The 19,597-nt window shown below is 41.1% G+C and overlaps 1 protein-coding gene across 1 annotated transcript in view; it reads left to right on the forward strand.

Moving 5' to 3' along the window:
- Positions 1-9,773: 9,773 nt before the first annotated feature.
- The window catches only part of TBCA (tubulin folding cofactor A), a 25,706-nt gene continuing 15,882 nt past the window's right edge, over positions 9,774-19,597 (forward strand). The window contains exon 1 of the mRNA XM_032096631.1: positions 9,774-9,874. Within this exon, the coding sequence (XP_031952522.1) occupies positions 9,822-9,874 (53 nt within the window). The 5' untranslated portion in view covers positions 9,774-9,821. The remainder of the gene's footprint in view (positions 9,875-19,597) is intronic.

Here is a 19,597-nt window from a genome sequence, read left to right on the forward strand (position 1 = left end):
TTCTGTTTAAAGCTCCATTATTTAAGCTTAACAAAAATGTTTCTCAAACACTAAGCTGCATGGTGCACTTGACACTGAAGGGAGGGGACACCATCCAGAGGAACCTTGTCAGGCATGACAGCTGGGCCCATGCAAATCTCATGAAGTTCAACAAGGCCAAGTGCAAGGTCCTGTATGTGGGTCACAGCAATCCCAAGCACAAGTATAGGCTGGGTGGACAACGAATTGGGAGCAGTCCTGAGGAGAAGGACCTGGGGGTACTGGTGAAGGAGAAGCTCAACATGACGCAACAACATGTAGCTGCAGCCCAAAAAACCAATTGTGTCCTGGGCTGCATAAAAAGCAATGTGGCTAGTTGGGCAAGGAGAGGATTCTGCTACTCTGCTCTAGACTCCCAAGACTCCACCTGCAATGCTGCATCCTGCTCTGAGGCCCCCAGAATAAGAAAGGCATGGACATCCTGGAATGAGTCCAGAGGAGGGATACCAAGATAATCAGAGGGATGGAGCACCTCTCCTGCAAGGACAGGCTGAGAGAACTGGGATTGTTCAGCCTGGAGAAGAAAAGGTTCCATAGAGACCATATAACAACAGGCCTACAAGAGAGATGGAGAAGAACTTTCAAGAAAGGCATACAGTGACAGGACAAGGGGGAATGTCTTCAAACTGAAAGAGAGGGCAGGTTTAGATTAGATATAAGAACAAAATTATTTTCTATAAGGGTGATGAGACACAGTAACAGAGAAGCTGTGGATGCCCCATACCTGGAAGTGTTCAAAGCCAGGTTGGATGGAGCTCTGGGCTACCAGGTCTAGTAGAAGGTACCTGTGCCCGGATATGTATGGTGGGGAGGATTGGAATTAGATGGTCTTTAAAAGTCCCTTCCAACGCAAACCATTCTATGATTCTACAACATAAAACCTTGTAGAGAATTCACCTGCCAATTTCTACACCGTGACTTAACTTGCAGTTAAGCTGTGCAGAAAATCACACTGACAAAGGCCAGCATCTACACAGAACACAGAGGAGTCCTGCAAAAATCATCGTCATCAAATGAATGGAGAGAGTCCATGGGGCCGTACACCTGTGGGGTTTCTCTCCAGTTTTTGGAGAATGCAGCCTCTTTTTCATCCTAAACTCCTGATCATGTGTTGCCTTCTTCCTTTCCCCATTGGCTGAGGTACCAGGAAGGTACTGACTTCTCAAACGTCCTACCACACATTCCCCCTTCAACATGTATTCTCCCTGCATCATGCATTGTAAGATCACTAAATTTAGCTTTAAGCCCACCCTGGGCAGAGAAGTCAATACTCATAAGTCTATTAAGCCTGCTCATTTTCCCCTAAAGTTCAAAAGATTGTGCTCAGCCCTGCAACAAACTTGCACAGCTTGATGTTTCTAAAGACGTCCATACCAATTCTTCCAGATTCTAATTAGTTCTTTCAAGTTACCCAGCTATTTGTAAAGACATTCACACCCATTTCTCCTATTAAAGCGAAAGCTTTTTTTTTTAACAGAAAAACATCCAATCTTAAACATCTCCATCTCTCATTGGTAGTTTTATCAATAGTTAATTGCCCAGTATTTAAAATTTCCCTCCTTAACTGAATCCTGATCTTGTCTAGTTTGAGCTTGCTGTTGTATTCTACTGTTTATTCTTTCTGCTGGGCTGTGAATCTTCTGCTATTAGAAATTCCTTCTCTATGTAGGTTACAGACCAACTGACTCCCTTCTTTTCATCAGTAGCTTCTTGGGGCTTGCTGAATAGTGTGTATTTTTCAGGTACTATATTGCTCCCATATATTTGTTCTGAGACTTACAACCTTTTCTTCCCTTTTAAAAGTGTAAAACTGGGTATGTGACTTCAGCCAGAGCCTCACCCTTTCATCATCTCTAGATATTTAGGACTCCGACACAATATGACATATTTAATGGGGGCTACCTGCTCTCTGTCAGCCACAATATTACAGCTGGGCTCATGTTTAGTTGGTGCCTAGTTGGTTAGCCATCACAACCCCACAGTCCTTCTCTGGGGTTACGGGACCCCAAGTCACAATTTTTCACTCCGTACATCTAACTTCCATTCTGTACTTCTACATGTGTGACCCTGACTTTTCCAGCATTGAAATTATTTATTTTTAACCGGTTTATTTCACCCAGCAATCTAATTTCCTTTACAGAACTAATCTGTTCTTATTATTTAGTGTCAACAGTATTTGGGCCAGCAGCAGGTTTTATTAGCAATTATTTTAACACTTCCTTTCCAATGATTAATATATCTATCTAATAACTTAGGCCAGATGAACAGATTACTAAAAGAACTCACCAGAAACCTCTATATTTTGATAATTAAGCAACAACAACTCACCAATTTACAAACTACTTAAAATGTGTTAAAGTGATATTGTAGTGTGCTAAACGTTAATCACAATGTAATTTTTTTACCAGTTGCTTTACAGCATCAAGCTATACCATGACAGGGTGTTTGTCAATAAAGACTGGTGTCCTATTAAAAGCATACATTTTTTTAATCTCTCTTAGACTTTCTAAATACTGCTTCATCTTGATGTTACACTTCACAGGTACTATTTGTCTTTTTTACTGACTTGTGAGAAGCTTTCAGAACATTACATGCAGCACCATACAGGATATTATCATTATCTGCCTGTTTGGTGCCAGCCACTTTGCAGTCCTCCACCTTTATGTACTACCTACATGTTCCTGTCTGACAAGTACTGGCAAAGATTGTTTCTTCATTGGAAAACATCATCCTGAGTGATAAAAACTGCAGTTTCCAATATGTCCAAAAACCAGAGGAATCTTCTTGGCTGGTACTTTTGCACTGGACCATGTGATCAGTCAAATCCACACCACACAGATGTCACTTGATGTCACGTTTTTGTTTTGTATTGTACCACAGAAAGGATTAAATTAAAAATTACATTAATTACTTAGGAATACAGAAAGCGTTGAAGACAGGTTTCAAGAAATGTGTATGAAAAGTCTTAAAAAATCCTGACTCTAATTATTCAGGGGGAGATAAATAAACAAATTATGAGTATACATAAATATGTAACATGTAATTATTTTTCTTTTTTTCTGAAGAGATTCATCATATGCAGCTTTATTTTGTGAGCTCTTTAAACTTCGGATATGGGTTTCATCTTCCACTGGAGATTTTATTATATCCAGTTATTGTCAAATCAATAGTTTATTTTTTTATTTCATTCCAATGACAATCATTCATTCTGATATATCTATTTTAAAATAAACTATCAATTAAAACAGAAAGCCTGCCTCTAATATAGAACAAAAAGAGATAAAGTTACTGACAGGTTCATAATCAAAGCTCCTGTCTTTATTGAGAAATAAACACTTGTGAAGATTCTCAGTGTGTTTTATAGTCTTAACGGCTGTCAGGTCTCCCTTGATTGACCCTGAATAAAATCTAACTAGGGGTGTCAAAAAAATATGTCCATCAACTTTGCTCATGCATTACAACATAAAAATTGACTGGAGTCATTGACTACAGGTAGCAGTGAGCAAAACTACACAAGATAAATACTCTGGTTTGTGGATACTCATTCAATCCACTTTCATCTGCCACCTTGATTTTTGGATTGGGCACTCATGGATAAAAAGTAGGTGATCTGAAAAAATCCTGTGTGTCTTTTAAAAGACAGTATCATGTTATGTTACTCCCTTCACAGAAATTTATGTTACATGGTGTTAAACCATGGGCTAAGCTTAATGTAACATGATGCATTAAAAACTGCACATCATGATTGCAATGTGTGTCAGAACAATGAATTGTTATATCACATATCTCTTCATTTGTACGTAGGGGACCCATGGAAATAATTCGCAAAAGGATATATTCTCCTTTTGATGCACACACATAAATCCCTTTTTCTCTCACTACTTCCAGTTCTTCTCCTAATGGTTGGTCTGAGCTAAGAAAAACTGCTTTTAAAAAGTTAGCTAGAAAAGATTTGAGTTGTAGCTAAGCATTTACTATAGGCACAGTTTAACCCTGAAAACTGTAGGAAAGCGCTGTTTTGTAATCTATGCTCTCCGGTAGTGTCATATTTGAGGAATCACCGTTGCTGCCTTCTTTACCTAGGGTAAATTGTACTGTCACTATAACTTTGCTGAAAATGAGTAGATTTCCATCTGATTTTATACCACCACTTCCCAGTGGGTTACTTCCTTTTCACAGAAGCATAGTTGAAACCAGAATCCATCCCAGTGGTGTTTGGAGAAGGTACAAAGGGAGAAATGAGAAAGGACTTTGCCACTGACTCTTTTCAGCTTCTGCCTGGTACCTCCTTTCTCCTTTACTTAGCTTCCCTATGTAACTGAGCCTCTCCTGTAAAAAAACACAGCTCCCACTTGAATCACCATATTTTGTAGGTATCTTACAAACTGTGCAGCAGCAATCCGTTTTATACTTGTCCCATTCTATACCTGTGATACTTGCCTGAATCTGTGGTGTTGAACAACTCTCTAAGTGTTTTGGGGGGTATTTGTGGAAGACAATTTTGACCAGTAATAATCACCTGATAATAAAGTGGCTCAAGAGATTTGCACTACAAGCAATACTGATACTATCTCATATGCTGACAGCCAGGGAAATGAATTATTGTGCACTTAGATGGTGCCTAGCTGTGTGCTGGCAGCTGTACAGAGGCTAATTTTACCTACTGAACATATATAAAAAATTAAGTAGACACCAATAACTTTTATTCAAAATCTGATCTCATTTTGTAGTATACTTTGGGGAGGCTGAATGAAATTTTGTTTTCCTACAAAAAAGATAAAATCTGAAGGCTAAATATTTTCCGCATTTTGTTTGATCATAAAAGAAAATGAAATTATAGTGAGACTGCACACATGGTTTTGATGGGTAAACAAAATAGTATGAAAGCTCATTGACCATTTACTTATTAAAATAATGGTCTCAGTGCTCAGCTGAAGAACACTTACATTTGGTCATGGGTTTTTCAAGCTGTCAAAACCAACTGTCAATGGATGGACAAGGTGATGGAAACTGCCACTGAGGCTTAGAGGACTGTATTTCCCTCTGCAAGGTTTGCTCTGACCTCAGCAGCATAGGTCTCAAATTTGAACTATATCAGCTGACAAACACATTGGCTCTAAAGTTGAAGTGAACTACTGGTATAACACAAAATAGCTTCACTGCAGAAAGACCCTTATTAGAGCCAAAGAAATAAATTTAAAAGGAAGGTACGGTTACGATCAGAATGCAGGATTAATAAGACTCAGTATTTGCACACCTTACAAGTTGAGTGTTTCTTACAAGTAGTGTTTAATTGAGAGACATATTAATTGGGAACTGTTACTATGAAAGGGATATGTGGCATACTGCAATGCTTTCAAGTGTGTCTGCTCTTTTCTTGTGATGAAGCATATGTATGGTATTAACTTCTTAAGCTGGTCTTTCACAGTAAAGTTATGAGTCGTAAGCAGTGCTTTGCAACCTGGTGTGTTTGCTTGCAAGTGTATTAGGTGCACTGTGCACACCTCAGATTAAACACATACTACATAATTATGTGTGCAGACATTTGAGCTCATCAGGCTGACTAGCTACTTCCGTGAAATGGGAATGAGCAATAGTTACTGTATGTGCTCTTAGCCACAAGAAATAAACAAATCTAGATTAACTTTTTTTAGACAGAAGGCATAGTGAATTGGCAGTGAAAATTACTCCCACTAAAGTAAATTTGCACAAAACATGTAACAAACTGCCTTGAAAATATTGCTTATGTGGAGCCAGATGAAAGCTGGAATGGCCAGGTGACATTGGTCAGAGAAGAGGAAGTCATATTCACAACAAGTACAGCTTTACATGTGAGCTGCTGGAAAGGAGCAATACAGGGGAATATATATGAATATGTTTAAGGGTCCCACATACAGAATGACTTGCTCTGTATGTCAGCATAGCTAGAGCATCAGCAAATTATATTTAGGCACCTGCCTCTATGCAACAGTGCTCTCATAATGACTAGGGCTAATAGATCTTATGAAAAACCTTCAACCAAATGCAAAACAAGCAAAATGCTGCCAAAAATCATTGAAGAATTGACAGTTTCTTTACTATCCAAAAGGTACAATAGGATTCACAGTCTTCATAAAGGATTGTATTCAACTCTGTTGTAACATCACTAATTCACGTGGAAATGTATCTATGATTGACTTGGCTAAAAATTGTTTCAAAGGAGTTCTGGAAAACATACTCCCCCCCACACACCGTTATTTAAAAAGGAGTGTCTGTCCTGGAAAGCATTATACATACTTCCCTAAATATCCAGATATCCATACCCCTAGAAATAAAATTACTTGGGTTTTAAATGTTAATGAATAATTTTCAATTGTTAATACAAACACGTATTAATAGTGAAGTACATCATGCTTTCAGACACATTTTACAATATACTCCATGACCCACCAGTAACACCTTTTTCACATTATCATCATATATGCTTAAATATGAACACAGATTTGGTATATTATTATCTACTAGTTAAGTGAATTAGCTGGAAGAAAACAATTGCATTCTACTTCTAAAATTCAGTAGCTGAGCCTAAGCACTGTAAGTAATGTGAGCTAATGCTTCAGGGCTAGAAATAAAACATTTTTAGCACTTGGAAACCTTAGTTACTTTTCTTAATATTGCTGCTTCTAGGCTATTTTTATTTTTGTGCTGTTATTTGTTGTTGGCCTTCTCACTTATTGAACAACTTTGTCAAATATAGAAATGACACTGAAGACTATACTTGGGAAAAAAAGTGATGTGTAGGTGTATGGTGGTAATTCAGCTTTACTTGCAGACTTCTGTATTTTCAAAGAGTATGTAGCATAACTACATACCAATTCCAAGGGGTGCCTTGGATTTTAGGGGACAGCTTCAGCCCCAGCATGATTTGATACAGCTTTCTAAAGACAGACTAGTAAGATTTGAGTTTCTGGCCAAGTAAGGGACTGCATTTTCCTTTGTTTTTGCCAGAATGCCGCTCTCCTTCCTTCTCCCTCCTGCACGGTTGATGGCAGATGTAAATATGTAATACATCTGTGAACTTGTCTCCAGGTCATAGTTATTCATGGCATTAAGCTAGTGTTGATTTTGAGATCTGCATTTCCCTTCAGCAACAGCCTGCCAAGTGAAGGCTGTGTGTTGCAGGTCTCCTGGGAAGGCTTGCTGGCCTCTGTAAGAGGGGTCATGTTCATCCTCCTCTATAGATAACACACAACTCTGTGGACTTGAGCAGTCTTGGCCTTGCTTATACTATGTCTGAATGGGGCCTTGTCATGCCAGCCACTTTGCCACAGCTGCTGGCTAATGACCTGCAGTTGTCATGTCACCAGAAGCTGCATGACTTCCTTCCTTGCAGCCAGCTTTTCTCAAGAGGTATCGGTCACTGGCAATGCCAAGAATCAGGGCAAGCCACTAGCACAGGACAAAAGGATGTAGAGGAAAAAAAATCCTCTGCAGACCTTCCTGAACTGCACTTCACTGAAAATGCATTTGCCTTTATTTGTTCATAGAAGCTGGTTTTTTTTTTTTTCTTTCTTGTCGATTTTAATACTCCTTCAGGGGAAGTTCTTTCAAACACAGACCCTAGGGGTTGGGGGTTTTTTTCCCAGAATTTATCCCCTTGAGTCGTTAGCCTCTATGAAGTATAACCATAAAGGAAAACAGCCCTTGAACCATCAGTTGATTTTAAGTCTAGGACTGAGCTGCCAGTGCTAATCTTGCCTCTTTATTGCTTTTACCAACCACCTGACACTAAGGGGACAGACAGATTCTTTTAGAGATCCTTGGCAGAATTATGACAACACTAAGTTGTAGTGTTTAACACTTAGTTTAACCACTGAACAATAGCTTAAAAATTAAAGCTTTATTTTCCTTAGCAGGATTTCATTATTAATATAGCACATTATTAGAATGACACAGGATTTCTACAAACAAAATTACACAGAGAATGGGTCAGATTGGAAGTGACCACAGTTGGCCATCTGGTCCAACCTCCCTGCTCAAGAGGGTCATCGTAGAGCATCTGGCACAGGATTGTGTCCAGGCAGTTCTTGAATATCTCCAGTGAGGGAGACACCACAACCTCTGTGGTCAGTCTGTTCCAGTGCTCAGTCACCTGCAAAGTAAAGAAGTTCTTCCTCATGTTCAGGTGGAACTTCCTGTGCATCAATTTCTATCCTATTTCCTCTTGTTCTACTGCTCAGCACCACTGAGGAGAGCCTGGTCCATCCTCTTGACGCTCTCCCTTCAGAGGGCGCCTCCCTTACAGACATTTATGGGGTCTCCCCTCAGTTGTCTCTTGTCAAATTAGTGTGTGCAATCTCTAAGTAGTAAAACATGCAATTTATAATACAATTTAATTTATGATTTCTGCTCACATGGACCCTCTGCAGACTGGGTTGGATCACAGTACATGGTTTGCTGTATCAATATAACAATCATAATCTAGATTCAAAAATCATATAAAAGAATATAAGCCACTCCCTCAATCCTCAGAGGAAGCAGATGAAGGCAGAGGTGTCCCCCTGGCCATTGGGATGTCCTGGGTCTCACTGTCCAGCGACAGCTCTGGTCCGAGTTCTTCCTTAGGACCCATCAAAGGTGGGATTTAGAGACACTGCTCTGGGGTCTGCAGGCGGGCAGTACTCTGGGGACTACAGACACTGCTCTGGGGGCTGCAGGCAGGCAGTACTCTGGGGACTACAGACACTGCTCTGGGGGCTGCAGGCAGGCAGTACTCTGGGGACTACAGACACTGCTCTGGGGGCTGCAGATGCTGCTCTGGGAGCTGCAGGCGGGCAGTACTCTGGGGGCTACAGACACTGCTCTGGGGGCTGCAGGTGGGCAGTACTCTGGGGGCTACAGACACTGCTCTGGGGGCTGCAGGTGGGCAGTACTCTGGGGGCTACAGACACTGCTCTGGGGGCTGCAGGTGGGCAGTACTCTGGGGGCTACAGACACTGCTCTGGGGGCTGCAGGCGGGCAGTACTCTGGGGGCTACAGACACTGCTCTGGGGGCTGCAGGTGGGCAGTACTCTGGGGGCTACAGACACTGCTCTGGGGGCTGCAGGTGGGCAGTACTCTGGGGGCTACAGACACTGCTCTGGGGGCTGCAGGTGGGCAGTACTCTGGGGGCTACAGACACTGCTCTGGGGGCTGCAGGTGGGCAGTACTCTGGGGGCTACAGACACTGCTCTGGGGGCTGCAGGTGGGCAGTACTGCGACGGGGTCGTCCACAGCAGTGGCCTGGCTGGGTGTTGGGACATACACGCGGGCTAGGAGGGAAGTGATTGACCTGGTGCCGAGGAACCTTGAGGCCAGTGGAATGGGAAAAAGCAATCTATTTGGTTTGTCTCCTTGGTGCACAGAACTTTCAGGGACTGATAATGGGGGGATAGCGCACAAACACGCCACCAGAGAATGGCTACTTGCCTTGTGAAATGGCGTTAATCATGCGGACCACATTACCAGGGGTCGGACGCGGGTGCTGCCGGTCACTCTCCACCTCAACACCTTCACGGTACCGGTCGGAGCAGCTCCTGCCGCGGCACCGAGGGTGCGTTCCCACCTTTCCTCCCGTGCGCGAGCAAACCCGGACGGCCCCGGGCGGCTCCGTCTGGACGGCGGCACGCTGCTGCTGCCCGGCCATCTCCACTGAGCCGGGGAAGGGGGGAGCCGCCCGCCTCCCGCTCGCTCCGGTGGTGCCGCCCGGGCTGGCGGTGCGCGCATGCGCGGCGCGGCGCTGCGCAGTCACGGCGCCCGCCGCCATGGCCGACCCGCGCCTCAGGCAGATCAAGATCAAGACCGGCGTCGTGAGGCGGTGAGTGGCGGCTGGGGCACGGCACGGCCAGGCACGGTCGGGCCGGGGGGCTACAGCGGGGCTCTGTGCGGGACCGGCCGTGCCGCGCGCGGGACCGCGGTGCTGTGTGGGGCCCGGCTGCGCCGGAGAGCGGCCCTGACACGGGCTTCCACCCCTCGCGTACCGCCTTCGGGAACAGGCCGTGCTTTTCCGGGACACCGGTTAAATGCGGATTTCGTTCCCTTTCGTTAGCGGCTTTGGGAGTCGAGGGTAGTCACCCAGCCCCCTCGATGTGCAGGGCAGTCTCGCCTCATACCTTGCCGAGGCATGAAGCCTCAATTATTTTTTTTTTTTTACCAATGCTACAGTTGAATATTTCTGGTTCAGAAGTTGCAGAGCCAGTGCTATCACAGAAGCAGTTACGTTGGAAAAGACCTCTGAGATTATCGAGTTCAACCTATGGCCAAACACCACCACCTTGTCAACGAGACCATAGCACTAAGTGCCACGTCCAGTCTTCCCTAAAACACCTCGAGGGACGGAGACTCCACCACCTTCCTAAGCAGTCCTGGCAGATGCAATACCAGAGCCTTGATCTTCCCTGGTTTTAACAGTCATCGTTTTTAATAAAAATGTATCTGTCAGGATCACTCATACTATAGGTGTAAACACTGGTCGCGGTGGGGTTTATTAAGGCCACAAAGACTGTGCTGACTCAGGCAGAGACAAGAATTAGTGCGTATGCTAGATCAGGGTGTTAAACAGTACAGTTTCATACAATCAGCTTTATATGATGACTTAGCAAATTCCTGTCAATAAGAGATGCACCTTTTTTTATACTTGATTCACTTTGAAAGGTTGGGCTTGAAGACTAGAAAAGTTGTCCCTATTGGTGTTAGTTAAAGAAAGGCACTTCAGAATTTCTAGTCTCTGAACATAGGAGCAAACCACACAATTGTGTGCATTTCAGAGCTAGTACAAAGGTTAAAAACGTTTGGGTAAACGACAAAAATGCAGTCAACACGATTCAGATTTGCTTTTGGGGAATGTCCATGTGAATAAGCAAGTAAACTTAGCTTGAATGTGTTGCACAGTAGCAACAGGCATATCTGCAGTTACTCTGGAGCAGCTGGCATTCTCTAAGTTAAGGTAACTTTTAAAAAAAAAAGAAGAAAAGGAATGTTATCTTAAGTCCCTGGGGGGACATGATACAGTGGCAGCTCCCATTTCTGTGACAGCTTCACACAGATACAAGAGAGTTCTGTTCCTCTCCACCCTTCCTTCTCTAGCTGGAAGCCTAGTTATGTGTTCTGCTACAGTGGGCATACATGTAATTTGTGTCAACTTAGGAACATTAACATTGTCCTCTTATTTTGAACTCTAGCAACTCTGTAGGTATCTTGTTTCCTGGTGTGTGAGAAGACTTGTGTAGAGGCTTATTAAGCATTCTATAAAGTGACTAACTTAGCACTTCAGTTAATTTTCATTAGGTTTTTTCCTGTGTTTTCAGTTTAGAAAACCACATTGAATCTAGCATTGTAGTACTGATTTCCAGCCATGTTCAGTGCCCAAGCTTTAAGAATATATCAAAAAAAGGTAGGGGTCAAGAGCCATTAGGATATAGAGAGCTTTTCAGACATTTTGTTTGACTTGTGTTAGTCATCTGTTGTAGCGTTTTTTTTTTCTTGTTAGTTACCTAACTAATCACTTTTTCCCACACCAAGAATGAAGCAGCTGTTCTGCTTTGGTATTTTTTTTTTTAGCTGTAAGTCATAAATTCTTTGTGTACTCCTCTGAAGAGACTGTGTTTTAGGTTGTAGGTAGTTTACTTGCCTGCACATTTCCTATGTTGCTCTATGTCAGTGAAAGAAATTTAAACTAGAAATAAAGAGATCTTTTACTTTTTTGACAAGTCTGATAGCCAGGCTCTTGGTGATTTTACACTTTCAGTAGTTTGGAATTAAAACAAGTAGATTTGATGAGCATGAGTAGTAATGGTTTCTGTATTTGTGCCTTATGTCCTAGCAAGCAATTCTTCTGGTTTGATCTCTTCAAAATAGTTTTGCTCTCAGTAATTCCAAACAGCAACAATCCGCTGGATAGTGAGAGAATTGATTAGGGAAAAAAAACCCCTTCTAAAATATCCTGTTGCATTTTAGATTGGAAATTATTTTAAAAACCACCGCAAACAAAGTAAGTTGGGTTGCGCGAAAACAGCACTGACATTTGCCCATAGTTTCCATCTGATTAAGTGGAAGTGACACGAGTAGATTAGAATGAGACTAAGACAATTCACATTGCAATTGTGTTAGTTTAACTTTAACAATCTTTTAACATGCTTGTTTAAATGTGGCTGACATACCATAATTACAAATCTACAAGCCTTGATTATAGAATTTTACATCATGAACCTATGGGGAAAGTGTATTGATCTTTTGTGAAGCAATTCCTTTTTTTTTTTTTTAAATTTACCATTCTAAAACTGTGGTCTCTTCACAAGATTGTTCTTTTGTCTGCTGCACTGATGTTGATACTATTTTTTCTCCTAGTGAAATAGCATCATACTGCAAAGCAATTTGCACTGATTCTCCCCCCACTCCAAGCACAGGAAGTTCTGCAAGTTACACAAAACTGTTGGTCTGATTTTAAATGTAGATGTGAACAATGATCTTAAATTGAATTATTTTACTGTTAAGTTCAGGATATATTTTGTGCAAGAGAAATATGAGGAATGCAAAGACTCCTATTGCTTGTTTCCTGTATTGCTAATTTAAGCACAAAACTAGTTGTGTTCTTGGTCACTCAAGAAATTTCCTGTTTCTGGTTAAGTCAGAAATTTTCTCCATCTTCCAGCCATTGTGTGAACTATGGGTGCTTTGTTGCATGTTGCCCCTTAGCCATAGGCCCTTGCCGTGACTCATAGCACCAATGTATTGATGAGAAACTCACATCTCTTTTCTTTATTCTTGTTATAATTAGAAGATTGTGCACAACAACTGTTTGTTAGCTCAATTAATGGGAACGACTAGGGTATCTCATATTATTTGGGTATTGAGGAGTGATCTGCAGAGCTGCTTAGCTGTACAGAGTCAGCATGATACAGTGATTTAATGTGTGTACACTATACATTTGAGAGCTTGGGGACTCAAGAGTGTGAATATACAGAATGCTCTGTTGGGTACAAGCTGACTCTATCCAAATTAAATAACCCTTTTCAGAGAGCAGATTGTGCATCTGTTGCCTAGGGTTGTCACCAGCTCAGTCCTGGAGTCTTAAACTTGGGTTCAGTGCTAGCCAAGTGTGGTAGTTGTGGTCCAGAGCTACTTAGGTATGTCTTAAGTACACTTTGTAATGCTCCTGGCATTAGGACTGGATACATAATATCTTGAGTTGGCCCTGCGTTTTGAAGATTGCTTAAGTCTTTGAAGACTTACTAACGTAGTCTCTTTCCCACAAAAAAAGCCCTACTTCATGTGAGCTGTCTGGGAAAAGAGTGCACCTGCATTTACATGTTGTCTGAGGTAGCGTCTGTGACATACGTAGTCATCAACCTGGATAATTAGTTGGAAGGTCTAGAAACAAACCTTTTTTTTTGAAGGGTTTCCTATTTCTCTGATTCTTTTCAATACAAGTTTTCTTTTAACTACACAATAACAAACAGTACCCACACATATCTTAAAAAGCTGTGACGAGCACAGTTGTTGCTGTGGAAATTGCATAGTGTGTTGGTTTGTTTGTTTGTTCTTAATGGGTTTGATTCCACTTGTTATACTTTAGAGCAGACCTAAGTGATTCCTTTTTTGAAATATTTCACAAATTTAAATTAGTGATGATCAGATCTGTAAAAGATTTTCTCTCACATTTCTTCTTCCATCCCATTACCTCTTTAAAAAAAAAACTGGCATCTTAGGTTTTTTGTGTTTACCATTATCTTCTGCCCCCTGAGGCAAAACTGTCTCCTGCATGTCCATGCTGACCATAATAATCTGTTAATGTCATCATTTTAACTGGCAAATTAAAACATGCCCAGCAGCTTTATGACCATAAGTGTTATTAGTGATAAAATATTAAGGAGGAAAGCATTTTTTTCCTTTTTTTAAAAATTTTCATTTGGGTGGGAATATGTGCAAAACTGTTATTTAACAGTTATTTAAGCAGTCTAAGTTATTTATTCAGTTATTTAAGCAGTCTTTTAAAAGTTTGGAGGTACAGTAGTTCCAGTTGCTTGGTAGTAGCAGTTTGGTGGCTTTATGCATATGTGTAGTGCTTTTGTCTTTATTTTTTTTCATGGTGTACAGCCACATACTCCCCTGTGTGGATTAAACAGTTACAAATAATAATTTTCTGTTGAATTAGAATGTGGATCCATGGGAAATCTAGAAAAATTGTATTAAATTTATGGTAGTGCTTTGTATACAGAAGATGAATTACAGCTGTGCTAACAACCATACTCTATCCTGTCCTGACTTCAAGTATTATTAGATTGTATGTATCATATAGGTGGAAATCTCATTCAAGACCACGAGGTCCGTTGTTTTTTCTTTTAACTGTAGTAAGTCATTCTGATGCATTGTGAATTGCCTACGCACATAATATGACTGTAATTCTATTTAATTTTTCTCATTATTGTAGCATTTACAGTTGGTTATCCCCAGCTGGGAGGGGCCTAGAGGGGAGGAAGTAGATTCTGTATTTTTTTCTCCAAAACAAAAGTCTTGACTGAAGATGATGCCTGGGTTGTAGAAGGGAGAATGAAGTGAAGATCTTTGGCAACCCGAATTGTTTCCACATCAGAGGCTTCATTTCTTGTTCTCTAAAACTGAAGTTCCTGGACTCCTTAGCATTTACAACTTTCTGTAGAGACAAGAACAAGTGAAGCCCTGAAGATTCAGAGGGATCTCTAGTAATACAGATGATATAAAAATGTTAAAACCAAGTAATTTTTAACTTGAAATAATTTTCTGCCTTAAAAAATCATGTATCTGATTTTCATCTTTTTTACAGTAGTAATCCTTGACAAAACCCAGGCTTGCAAAGTTATCCTGAAATGTCACGGTAGCTCAGTTCTGTAAGCTATTAGATGCAGAAGGGGCTAAAAATATGCATATCCTTATGTATTGTTACATCTTGACTCTTAAAAGAGAAAATTTATCTTTGATGATGGTTTTGTCACTAGAAGAAGAAAAGGAGCGCATAAACTTTATATCCTGTCTAAATCAGAAAGTAGGCACTCATGGCTAAGAGAACATGGCAGTTTGTATACCTGGGTAAAGTACTGTATTTCTTCATCCTTTCTTGGCTTTTTCTCTTGGGTTCTTGAGTCTGTAAAGTCTGTATTCTTAGGTAGCCTTAGTGAACTCAAGAGTGTGCGTAAGTAAAATTTGCAGGTTAGAGATCTGGTATTTTAAGCTCTGCAGGTAGTGATTAGCATATTGCCAGTGTTACTGCAGTTGCTGAATTACTTGTCCTATAATTATGCATAGTGTTAATACATTCTACTATAAGAAAAATTATTATTACACTATTAATATTAATATTAATATTTACTATTAAAAATGTTTATAGTATAAGGGAAAAAAGCTACACTACTATGGGTTTTAAGTTTGAACTAAGTTAGCATAGACATCTCATTTAGTCAGTAAATACTGTCACTCTGGGCTTTCTGTGCTCTTAGCCTGGGTCCACGGCATACTAGCATGTACTATGGTTAATGGTAAGATTAGTTCTAAAGAGATGCATGTCCTTTCAATAGTGAATTTGGTCAGTAGCAAAACTGAGTAATTCCCCCATATCTTCTTCAGAGCTCTGCTTGCTCACTCCAGCCAGGAAAATGTTTCTTTTGTTGATTTTTCTGCTGCTGAAGAGAAGTCTATATTTGGTGGCTTAAGCACACAGGTGCCATTCTAGCTTATGTAAACCTGAATTGTCAGCAACTGCTGGATGTTGGGGGAACATTAGGAGTAGTACCATTTGCTTGCTCTGTCTTTGTACCATTTTACCACTTTTGTTCAAGGTACCCATTAGTAGTTCCTGTCTGTGACTGTGGAAAAAGGTAGAATTTTTATCTATGTACAGAGGATCTTAATTTCATTATGCGTGCAGAAAATCTCCATTGTTCATTATTTTTTCATCTGTCAAACTTCAGATAAACTGCCCTTCTTATGATCACAGAGGTAGGTCTGCTTGCTACTGCTAATGATGCAACTACAGGAGATGACAGTGTTGATGTATATGGACTGGGGTAGGAATGTAGGTACCTTTGTGAGGTGAGAAACAAGGCTGACATGGGACTCTTTCTGCAGCAGCCAGAAGTTAGAACAGCACTTGCAACTCTGCACCCTAATCACACTGAGAGTGAAGTCCCTTGAGAAATCAAAGTGATCTTGAATATGGAGATCTCGTTTTCCTCTCCCCTTCTCTGGTTTCTGATGCTAGTCAAACCTTTTGCTGACCTCACTCAACTTGCTTAATACAGGAGTAAAACTGTCACGTTGTGTTTGTTTGTTTGGGTTTTTGTTTGTTTGGGGGGGGGTTTGTTTGTTTTGGTTTTGTTGTGCTTTTTGGGGGAGGAGGGTGATTGTTGTTGTTTTGTTTGTTGGGGTTTTTTCATTTTGTTTATTGTATTAATTTCCTGCAGTTTTGGTATGGAGAGATCATTTGAGCATTAGTGCTGGCAGAGCCAGGGAGGGGAAGACCTTTGTTCACCAGTGGTTGGCTTTTTTACTATCTTGAACCATCTTGTGTTACTTTGTTCTTCAGGCTGGGGAGCTGAAGTGGGGAAGAGAAAGTGAGTAAAGGAAAATGGATAAGGAAGTAAATCATAATGGCATGGAAAGGACATTTTTTTTTCTCCTTCTACCTTAAGATTCAATCAAGCCCTTTGGGCTCTTCTGGGCTTAGTCTCCAGCTTTAAAATAATAAAACTGTTTCTTTCAGAGAAAGAAGAAATTGTGAAATTATTTGTTAAGTGATGTGAAAGTCAAATGTGTAAAGAATTTTTAAAGGGCAGCAGTCATAGCTAGGAGCTGACATCTTGTCTATTAAAACATTCATGGTTTACTTTTGTTCTTCAGTGATAAAAAGTCCTTAATTTGATTTCTAGAGGCACGTATACCACCAGAAGTGTCACTTTATTTGTTTCTTTATAGTCTTTCCCTAGTGGTTAACTTCTGATTGGCAGTAGAGGCAAGGTGTAGAATAACTGGATCTTACATTTCTACTTTTTCATCGTGAAAGATGGGGAGATTCTGGTAAAATACTTTTATTCTGTTTGGGTTAATTTCATTCCTTGTTTCTAGGGGTGTAGACCTCTTCTCTAGGGTCCATGAAAAATAACTAAGGAAAGCAAACTTGTTGTCGGTAGATTTAAGTCAGGTGTGTGGATTTAAGTCAGATTTAAGTCATACTTCAGTTGAACATTTATGTATAGCTGAAAAGAGCTCATATAAATGGAGACTTGAAGTATGAGACTAAGCTAATACTTACTGTATGCAGTTGTTTGTCAGTTTTTACTTCTTTAACATTTGGTGTTAGAAAGGAAGGGAAGGACTTGAGAATTTTTGGTTCACAGATAAATTTTTAAGGGGGGGAAACAAAAATTTAGTCACTAGTTGGTACCATAATTATTTGCCAGGTGCCTCAAATCAAAAGCTCTTAAATACTTGGTGATAGTTTGTGGAACTGCCAACACTTGCTAGAAAGGAGAATGTTATGTGGAGACTGCAAAAAATATATATTAAAAAATGAAACTTCTTACAGATACTGAATTTTTTTTAACATCTGACCCAACTGCAAAATATTTTGTACCATTATTTTAGATTGTGACTTCATCCTAGTATTTAGATAACTTACTCTTCATAGAACTTCCGTTAATTTTTTAAAAAAATCATTACTGTCTTAAAATTTGAGGCCTTATCTTGAAACTCCAGGATAAAAGAGGAAGAGTGAAATGTAAAAAAACACTTTAATGTCCAAAGGAAATACTGAATTTGTACAGAGAATAAAAAGAGCAAATCCATGTTGACTTTTGAATGTTTAGGTATTTTGTAGACATTTTGGGAAAACTAGACTTGTGCAGGTTTCTCTGTCTGCTTCTCTAAGACTTTTCTGCATTTTCAGAACAGATCAACCTTACAGGTACACTGTATATTAAAAAATTATAGTCAGTGATTTGCAAATATAATTCAGAAAATGATGACTTTTAAGAATTTGTGGGTATTAGGTATACAGTACCAAATGAAGCCTTTTTTTTATTGGGCTGTGATATCTTGGCTTGAACATAAGAATATCTTTAAGCCTTCCAAATAGTATTTTTGTACAACATTTTTGGCTCAGGAAAGTGCGCAGCACCATAATGTCACACAGGTGTTGTGTTGGTTTTGTACGGCCTGGTTTTTGGTAGCAGGGGGCCACTGAGGTGGCTTCTGTGAGAAGCTGCTGAAGTTTCCACTGTGTCCAGCAGAGCCAATCCCTGATGGCTCTGAAGATGGACATGGTGCTGGCCAAGGCTGGGCCAATTAGAGATATTGGTAACACCTCTGTGATAACATATTTAAGAAGAAATAAAAACCAAAGTGGGACACAGTTTTTCCTAGCCAGAGAAGAGGAGGAGTTGAGAACATGTGAGGGAAACAACATGGAGCCACCAAGGTCAGTGGAGAAGGAGGGGGGGAGGTGCTCCAGGCAGCAGAGCCGAGGTGCCTCTGCAGGCCGTGGTGCAGACCATGGTGCAGCAGCTGTGCCCCTGCAGCCCGTGGGGATCCACAGGGGATGCAGAGATCCACCTGCAGCCCATGGGCGAGGTGCCCCTGCCAGAGTGGGTGGATGTCTGGAGGAGGCTGTGATCCAGTGGGAGACCCAGTGGAGAGAGGGGGCCCTTGCTTCCAGGCCAGAGCAGCCTGTCCTTGGAGAACTGCACCCCATGGAAGAGTGACCCATGCCACAGCAGTTTTGGGAGGACTGTTTGCCCATGGGAGGAACTCCCGTTGCAGTAGTTCTGGCAGGACTGCTGCTCGTGAGATTGGAACCACGTGGAGAGGTTCACAGAGAACTGTCTCCTGTGGGAGGGACCCCATGGGGTAGCAGGGGAAGGACTCCTCTCCCTGAGCAGTGGAAGAAAACCTCAGGTGATGAACTGACCAAAACCCTATCCTGTCTCCTTGTGCTGTTGGTCGAAAGGAGGGGGAGGGGTTGGGGAAAAAAGGTGTTCTTTAAGGGCTTATTTTTACTTCTCATAATTCTCCTCTGATTTTCTTGGTCATAAACTCACTTTGCATTTCTAAGATGAGTCTGTTTTGCCCTTGGAGTGTTTTCTCCCTGTCCTTATCTTGACTCATGAACCCTTTTTCTCTCCTCTGTCCAGCTGTGGCAGGGGAGGGTGAGTGAATGGCTTTTGTGGGTGCCTGGCGCTTGGCCAGTGTCAAACCACAGCAGGTGTTTATGTCAGTCCTGTGGATGTCTCTGAATTCTGGAGGCTGTTAATTTTGTATGTCAGGAAGGAGGGAGAGCTGTAGGAAACACATTGGCCTAACTCCCTGGAGTGAATGGCTTGAAGTGTGCTTGCCTGGCAAACTTAATTTCTGAAGAATGACACCAGTATAAACTATCAGCACATGAGAATCACAAAACAGTTGAACTGGCTCAGACCATCTCTCAAGATTTACATTAAGAGATCTAGTTCTTTTAATTACTAGATAGTCACAAATATGGAGTTCAAATAAATACCTAAAGCAGTCTTTTAGGAAT

The sequence above is a fragment of the Corvus moneduloides genome, chromosome Z (genome assembly GCF_009650955.1).
Source record: "Corvus moneduloides isolate bCorMon1 chromosome Z, bCorMon1.pri, whole genome shotgun sequence".
NCBI lineage: Eukaryota > Metazoa > Chordata > Aves > Passeriformes > Corvidae > Corvus > Corvus moneduloides.